The 8,555-nt window shown below is 45.8% G+C and overlaps 1 protein-coding gene across 2 annotated transcripts in view; it reads left to right on the top strand.

The window, feature by feature from the left end:
- Positions 1–8,555, top strand: part of ARHGAP10 (Rho GTPase activating protein 10) — a 366,526-nt gene that overhangs the window by 325,174 nt on the left and 32,797 nt on the right. For both annotated transcript variants that reach the window (XM_027769930.1, XM_006143418.3), the window contains exon 20: positions 4,361–4,520. In XM_027769930.1, coding sequence (XP_027625731.1) covers positions 4,361–4,520 — 160 coding nt within the window. The remainder of the gene's footprint in view (positions 1–4,360; positions 4,521–8,555) is intronic.

Genomic DNA, 8,555 nt, shown 5'->3' with positions numbered 1-8,555 from the left:
GAGAAAGAGGGAAAGTGAGAAATCTCTAGGGAGTCTGGCCATGCTGCGGTCCCTTCTCCTCCATTCTCCTCTCAGGATTTTGGGTATGCATGCACATGTGTTCAGAGTGATTTTCAAGCCGCCAGGTCAAGGACTTGAACCTCAGAGTCAGTCATGCGGGATCCAGCACCTTAACCTCCAGGCCACCTGCTGGCCCAAGGGGACCGACTCTTTACCTCTGTAACTCAGTGCCGGTGATGTGCTTGTGCATGAGCAGAAAGAAACACATTAAATGCTAGTTGGTCAAATAAAGAACCGTGGAGAAACGCTTGTGGCACGGAAGAGGGGAGATGAGAATCGGAAGTCATGTGCTGATTTTGTGAGACTGCGTTGAGGTGCTTACATCTTTCCTGTCTCGGTTTCTGGATGCCATACTCAGGAGTTTCTCGTGGCAGTGAGTACACAGTCATTCCAGCCCCTGGTCTCTCTACCTTTGTGTGCTTTAAGGATTACCAAGAATCTGGTATCTTCCCCGCCCTGAAAAAACATATCATGGAAATGGGGAACTAATACCATCCTAAAGCCATGATGGGACGCGAAATATAAAATTAATTGCTGCTTATCTTGGGTCGTTGGAAAAGTCATGATGCACTTTTGCATAAGATGATAGAAAAATACATCATGACTTTTCTGACGACCCAGTAGTAGTGAGAAAGCAAAGAGGCAGGCAGGGTGGCTGTCCAACTGTGGGGACAAGTGGGAATTAGGCCGAGGTTGTGGGGCATCATTTTATCTGGCGGGTGGTGGTAGGGCCTAAGGGTTCCTTTTTTTAATTTTTTACCTTGGAGTCTGTCCTTAATGAAAGTCATTTAGCACCATTTTTGTTCACATCCCAGAACACCCTTTTTACTCACAGATGAGTTATCTGTCAGTGCCTGTAAAGGGTAGCATTTGAAAGGAAGAAGTTGGGTGACCACACCGAAGAAATGGTGGGTGATGGAGCCAAGTGCTGGTGCAGCCACGTGGGAAGGTCCCAGGTTAGCATTCGGAGTCCTTTCTGAGCACGCTGGGCACAGGCGTGCCCCTCTCCAGGGCTGGTGCAGCAGGGAAGGATCGCAGTGCTGAGATCCTGGTGGGGGTGTCTTCTCCATTCCTCTCTCATGCAACTCATGGGAGAAATAGATAAACTTTAAAAAATGGTAGGTGATGATGAGGGTAACTGACCATAGTTCTCGTTTATAAATTAGTTTAATAGGGCTTAAAGTCTATTCCAGAACTTGTCAAACACAGAATTTTTCTAAAAAGTTGTACCGTTTTCATATTAGTTAGAAGGTGGTTATTTGAAGTCCCTGACATAAGTATAATATTTAACATTTATCTGATGTTAGTTCTGCCTCAAATTCAGCAATCCCCTCAAGAAGATAGGCTCATTCCCGAAGAGTGAGGAAGTGGGAATTAACAAGAAAGGAATTTTGTGCATTTGGGAAACAGGGTGAGGTATCCCTTCATTGGATCAGTCTAAGTAAAAATATCCCCTCCACCAATACTGTTTTCACTTGAGGGCTCAGATCGCCACTGTTGGGCAGGAAGGAAGAGCGAATTCTCTTCATAGCATGTGATTTAATACATTCAATGGCGATTTGTGCTGCGTCAGTCTGCTTGGCAGAAGGATTAGAGGCCATGGAAATGAGCTGCCGTAGCTGGTGGTGCAACAGTACAGGCATCTTTTTAACTAACATTAGACTCGCGTCTCCTGTTCTTTCAGGTTGCCTCTCATTGACAGCTTTCTCCTGGTAGGAGTGAGTCAGGGAATAAGCCGGTCCCAGATGCTCATTGTTGCTTTTGCCGTGCCCTGCCCTGCCCCACAGTCAGGAAATGCAGCCCGAGAAAGGCCAGGACCAGGATCCAGCCTCCTGAGGCCAGGGAGCCCCTGGTGTTGGACTCACTGTGGGCGGTACCCTGTCTGCTTCCAAGCTGAGACCACAGCGGGTGATGTCCAGCCGTGCCCTGAACTGGCAGCTGTCCCGAAGAACGGTGTTCGGTGTTCGGGGTGTGCTCTACACCCTGCTGGCTTGCATCTGAGCCCCTCTTACTCGGAAGGGCGTCATTGCTCTTAGTGACTGAGGGACTCAGGAAGGGCCTGGGGAGGTTGAAGCTCCAGTCCACTGCTGTGCCCCACCATGGACTGTGTCCCAGAGAAAAATTAATAGGGGCCTGTAGCAGTGGTCTAGCTGTGGGTTTCAATCCATTTGCCTGAATGGGCCCTTCTGTCAGGACTAAGTATCTCCAGTTAGCTAACGACGTCTGCAGTAAGGGCTGCGGAAAATGTGACTTCACCGTGAGCGCAGTCATAACCACACCGAATTCTAGCCTGGACATCTGTGCACGGGGTCAGCACAGGCTTTATGGGGAGGTTGAGACCAGGGAGAAGAATCGCCCACGGAGATAGGATTCATCTCTTGCTCCACCATACTCCCCCTCCCCACACTCCTTCACAACACACAGGGAAGAGTGAGCTCAGGAAGTCTTCCTTACCAGGGTCTTCTGCACAGGGACATCCCGGTGTCCACCCTAACTGCCCCACAAGCAGTTCCTCCCCACAGCCATCGCTGCCATCTCTAATGTCCGCTTCCCTGAATTCAGCTTTTCTAGATCTTCATTTCTATAAGTCTCTCTTAATTATAACCTGAATCAGGGTAATTGTTATGTTATTGTTATTATTATTATTGTTATTGTTATTTTAATTTGTTCTAGGATGCATGTGCTGGCCAGAGAGAGAGGGAAAGTGAGAAAGAACCCCTTAGGTGGGATGGCCTTGATTTTTGGTGAACTAAAGCCCCAGAAATAATTATGTGCCACAATCCCCTTTCTTCCGTTTTCCTCTCAGGATTCTGGGCATGCACACACATGACCTGGCATGTTTTTCAAGCTGCTGGGTCCAGGACTCGGAGGGCACAGCTGGCTATCACCATGCCACCTGCTGGCCCAGTAAGATTATTTAGCACAATCAATTTTCAAGATTAGCATCTTGGGAGCCTGCTTCATCAGAGCCTAGGCACATGTGCGTGTGTGCCCCAGATCCGAATGGAGAAGGGATTGCAGCATGGCCATTCCTCTGAGGGGTGATTTCTCACTTTCTATCTCTCTGTCTCTCCAGTGAGCGTATGTATCCTATAGCAAAAATCTCTCTTTAAAAAAAAAAAGACTAGATCTTTTTTTTTTTTATTTGATTTTTTTTTTTTTTTGGCAGAGGTTTTTACTATAGGGCATGTGCACTCGCCAGAAAGACAGAGAGAGACAGAGAGATAAAAAGCGAGAAATCACCCCCCAGGGGGGATGACCATGCCACAATCCCTTCTCCTCCATTCTCCTCTCAGGATCTTGGGCATGCACACACTCTCACCCGGCGTGAGTTTAAGCCACCGGGTCTGAGACTTGAACCGCGGTCGACTACATGGGAATTCAGCGACATAGCCATTACGCTAACTGCTGGTCCCAAAAAGACTAGATCTCTTTATAGTCATTTAATTTATTGGATCATCAGAAAAGTCATGACATAGTTTTCTGTGTGTTTCTATGCAAAAATGCATCATGACTTCTTGTCTCATTTTTTAAAGAATTATTTTATTCATTTGTTCATTCATTCTCATGAGTTTTGCCAGAGAAAGAGAGAGAGAATGAGAAAGTAAGCCTCCAAGTCCAGAACTCGAACCATGGTCGGCCTCACATCATGACTTTTCATACAACCTAGTATTATCCACTAAACTGTGACTCAGGATGGCTCAAAGAACCTGCAGGTGCAGGGAGATTGAGTGCCGTGGGGCCAGGGCTGGCACCTGCTCTGAGCTCTTCCTGATGTTTTTAGTTTATGTCCCGGCTCCTTACAGGTCAGGACACCATGTGGCCACTGGTAAGGCTTTCACCTTCCATTTCCTCTGATTTGGGTTATCGTGTTCGTGGAGTTTTTTGTTGTTGTTGTTGTTTTTTGTTTTGTTCTTTTTTTTTTTTTTTAAATTATTCAGTTTAACTAGAGAGGCAAGAGAGAAGGAGAGTGAGAAAGCAAGCCATCAGGTCTGGGACTGGAACTGCCATTGGACATGTGGGATCCAGTACCCCAACCACCACACCACCTGCTGGCTCCTGGTTATTGTGTTTTTATGTGAGGAAAATACTCTTCCCTATGTAATATCTGTGGTTTATTTTAGGCACCTTTGGTTAGAAAAGATAAAAATTAACGATTAGGACACTCAAATCCTTTCAGGCTGAATTGTAATTTTGAACGTCTTCGATGGACTGATCAAGCAACGCCATGACCTTATTAGTGGAGTTGTTTTCTCTTCTCTAAGGATCCATTTGAAATGCAATGCATTCTTCTGCCTAGGTGACAGTGGGAACCCTCCTAAGGAAGACACTCCCAGCAGCAGTCTGGACTCCCTTGCCTCCGCATCGCCCTCTGCTGCAGCTGGCCGTGTGCCTCTTGGGCCAGACGAAAACCACCTTCTCACAGATGGAGGGAGCTTTGGAGACTGGGCCACTACCACGTAAGTGACTGTGCTTCTGTCTGGTGCTGAGGGACACTGAGCCATGGCTGTCCTCAACTTGACGTTTGTGTGGTGTTTCAGTCCAGTTTTCTGTTGCTATGGACAGAATACCGCAGACTGGGTAATTTATAAAAAGCGAAGGTTTGTTCAGTTTGCAGTTTGTTGGGTTTGTTGGAAGTCTAAGGTAGAAACCCAAGTGGAGGGCCTTCTCGCTGGCGAAGGATCTCTGCCAAAGGCAGTGCAGGCCATCACAGGGCAAGGCAATGTGGCCAGGGCTGGTCTGTCTCCCTCTCTCTTTTTTTTTTTTTTTTTTAAATTTGAGGTTTATTTATCTATTCCAGAGGGAGAGAAAGAGAGAGAGACAGAGACAAACACCCCTGGCAGGGTCTTCATGCCACGATCTTACCACCAGCCTCAGCTAGCCAGGATCTCCACTGTGGCTGGCCTCTCTCCCTCTTTTATTTTTTAATTTTTTATAATTATTTTTATTTCACTATATTTTTCATTATTATTATTATTATTTGAATTTTACCAGAGAGAGAGAGAGAAAGCAAGAAAGCAAGCCACCACGTTGGGAACTCAAACTGTGGTCGGCCACGTGGGAATCCAGCACCTCTAATCACCACACCACCTGCCAGCCTCTCTCTCCCTATTTTATAAAGCCACCAGTATTCAGTCAGAGAGGCCCTACCCTGATAGCCTTATCTAACCTTTGTTCCCTTTCAAGTGTCCAACTTCACAATGCCACAGTCAAATTAAGTTTCTACTTTCTCAACCCTCACAATAACACCAAATGTCAGCACATGAATATGTGTTGTCACATGACCACAGTTTGCAGCCAGTAGGTACCGAACCCATTCGATCCAAGGACCCTTGTTCTCTAATCAGTGGGGCTGCCAGTAGGAGGGAAGTCCACAAAGCAATTCTTTCTTTGAGAAGTGTCTGTGTTGCCAGTGTGGAAAGAGCAGAGGACGCCCCTTCAAATCCGATGTAGGTTTGCTTTGAGGCCCTTTCGGGTTGTGCGAAGGAAATGTGTTACCACACAGGCCTTCTTACTAGTTCCACAGACTTTGAGAAGGATGAGAATGTCTGCACTGTGAGGGACAGACTCTTGGCACTGTCCGTAGACTGGGTTAGTTGTTTGGATTTTTGAGAGCTTTCTGCTGGCTTTCTGCTCTGGTTCATCATAGCACCCTGCGTAAATGAGCACTGAGGGATGACATATCTGATTTTTCCTTCTCGGTTTGGCTTAGGGTGGTGTGCAGATCAGCTCAGATATTTGAGGAGAAGGAATATCAATACAAACAGCATACCTGGAACTTGTCTGACTGACTGCGTGAGGGTTCGTCTTGCTGTGTCGAACTGCGCTATGAAATGAATGCAGAATGGTGTGGTAGGGAGGGGTGTGGATGTCAAAAGGGTACCCAACTTCAAACAGATGCTCTGAGAAGGAAGAAGCAACTCCACTAGTAAACACAAGGTGTTCCTTGATTAGTCAGCCAAATTATATCCAGAAGTACATTCACAATTCATCCGGAGAGAATTAAAAAATTTTGAACCAAAGTTACTTAAAATAAATTACAGATAATGATGTCATCTGACCCTAGCTGGGCGTTCTTGGGACTTTAAATGGATTGGAAAGTGTTCCTACTTGGCTTTTTATAGTTACTGCTGAATTCACATGAAATCATTATGAACTTATTAAGTATTAAGAGAGGCTGGGAGACATTTGGCATGCTAAAATCTTGGGGTGTCCTGTAGATTTCACAAACCAAAGTGAAACTCCATGTATAGAAGTCTTTTCTAAGTGAGATTTTTCTTCCCCCTTCAAAATGATTATATAGGTATATTTTTTTTGCTGAAGATTGCGTACTGGGATTTAAATCGCATGTTACTCACATGTGCTTGTCACCTTTTCTTTTTTCACAATAAAAAGTCTCTTTCACGTTAGTACAACAAGCACAGTGACAACATTTGCGGAGAGACCTGGATTCTGTAATTCTCATCACACTTGAGGTGGAATTTAGTGTGTGCATGCGTGTGTGTGTGTGTGTGTGTGTGTGTCTGTGTGTGTGGCGTGTGTTAGTGAAAGCCAGGTCGCTAATGATTTCTTCCATGGAATCCACATCGTAGTCCATGGAGACCAGTTTCCTCACCTTCCTTCCGTAGTAATTCTGCAGAGAAGTGACATTTCGAGCCACGGGCTAGCCAGTGCTCAATTCATCCCACGTCCATGCCTGAAACAGGAAGAGCTCGCTGTTTGGGGTTATAAATCAAACGAGGAGCGAATTCTCCAGCTTCCTATTCATCCATATTTTGAAATGTCATGAAAAGCACTTCAACCTTGAGAGGCCACGAAGGAGCAGCCGAAGCAGGTGTGGAAAGATCTTTGTGATAATGTCGACTTCCTCTTACTTCAGTAACTCGATATTTTTCCTCTTCAGTGGGTGAGCTACAACCGTGTTTCTCAAAAGACTGTGGAAGTCTTCTTGTATGTGTCTTTTCAAGGATTGGCTTTTGAGCCCTGACTGTCATTCTGTTAGAAAGTTTGTGTATAGATGAGCACTTGCTGTCAGACCTACTGTAGAGCTAATTATGGGGTTTTCTGTGCAAAAGATGCATCCCGACTTTTCTGATGACCCAATAAAATCCACATTGTTGGCACCATCAGGTGGCGTAGTAGTCAAGGCGCTGGATTCCACCTTGGCCAACTGTGGTTCAAGCCTTGGACCTGGCACTTAAAGTTCACGCCAAGTGCATGCGTGTGCGTGTGTGCCCAAAATGGCAAGAGGAGAGTGGAGGAGAAGGGATTGTGGTGTGGCCATCTCCCCTGGGGGGGGCGATTTCTCACTTTTTCTCTTTCCATCTCTTTAGCGAGCACATTCACCCTATAGCAAAAATCTCTCTTCAAAACAAAACCAAACCCTCACTGGAGGGTTATCTGCCCTCTCCCCAAGGTTCTAGGCATGTGTTGGATGTGAACAGATTCTCAGAGGAGTGTAATCAGGATGGGTGACTGTCTCCATTTTAATTTATTTATTTGACAGAGACAGGCACCTGCCATGGTGTCCCCATATCGTGATCTGCCCTCAGCTGTAGCTGGCTTGGGTCAAGGGCACCTGCCCCAGCATACCCAGGGGGGCCCAAGGACCTTTTTCCTGTTGCATTACCACGGCGTTGCCACCTGGCCCTGGCTTGTATTTTTGTTGGGTCATCAGAAAAGTCATGATGTATTTTTCCTTTGCAAATAAATTCCACAGGGTGAATTTACTGCCCTTCCGGCAGCTCTTATGTACACCGACATACTTCAACTCCCTGTGCCTGAAATATCTTCCCTGCTCTTCTGTTCAGGATAATCCTGACCTATTTCCAGTGTCTAATCTTCACCTCCAGGAAGTCTTCCCTCATACTGTAGTTGATGGAGAGCCCCTAAACAATATCTTTCTCTGCCGATACTCGTCGTTTGGTATTAAGAAAATACCGCCTTGGAGTATTAGTTAATATTTGCCTCTTAGTATTATTTGATATTTACGTGGTATCTATGTATCTACTTTATCTTTGCCTTACCCCAGGCTAGGTCAAATATTTACCTCTTAGTATTATTTGGTATTTATGTGGTATCTATGTATCTACTTTATCTTTGCCTTACCCCAGGCTAGATCATCATTCTTTTTCTTAAAGTTGACATATGTATTTCTTCCTTAGTGAGGGAGACAGAGAAGGCAGCACCTCCAGTCTGGTCTTGACACCGCAATCCGCCCCAGCCTTCGCCGCCTTGGTTCATGGGAAAGCACTCGTCTGGTGTATGCAGGGAGGTCTCTGGGGCTTCCGTGCTTACCGTTCAGACCCTCCCTCCAGGGGCCGGCCTTGCACAATGTCTTGTTTTACTGCTGTGCCACCATCAGGCCCTACGGCCATAAAATGTTTAATGATAGGACTTGGATCTTGGACTTATGCATACGATGGTACTGCCATAGTTATTAGCCAATATTTGATTTCTTATTTTAATTATGACTTATGAACATGCTATCCTTT

This window comes from Tupaia chinensis, unplaced genomic scaffold (genome assembly GCF_000334495.1).
Source record: "Tupaia chinensis unplaced genomic scaffold, TupChi_1.0 Scaffold000098_1, whole genome shotgun sequence".
In the NCBI taxonomy this organism is placed as follows: Eukaryota; Metazoa; Chordata; class Mammalia; order Scandentia; family Tupaiidae; genus Tupaia; species Tupaia belangeri.
Note: the sequence above shows the minus strand (reverse complement) of the source record. Positions and strands in the feature narration are given on the sequence as shown.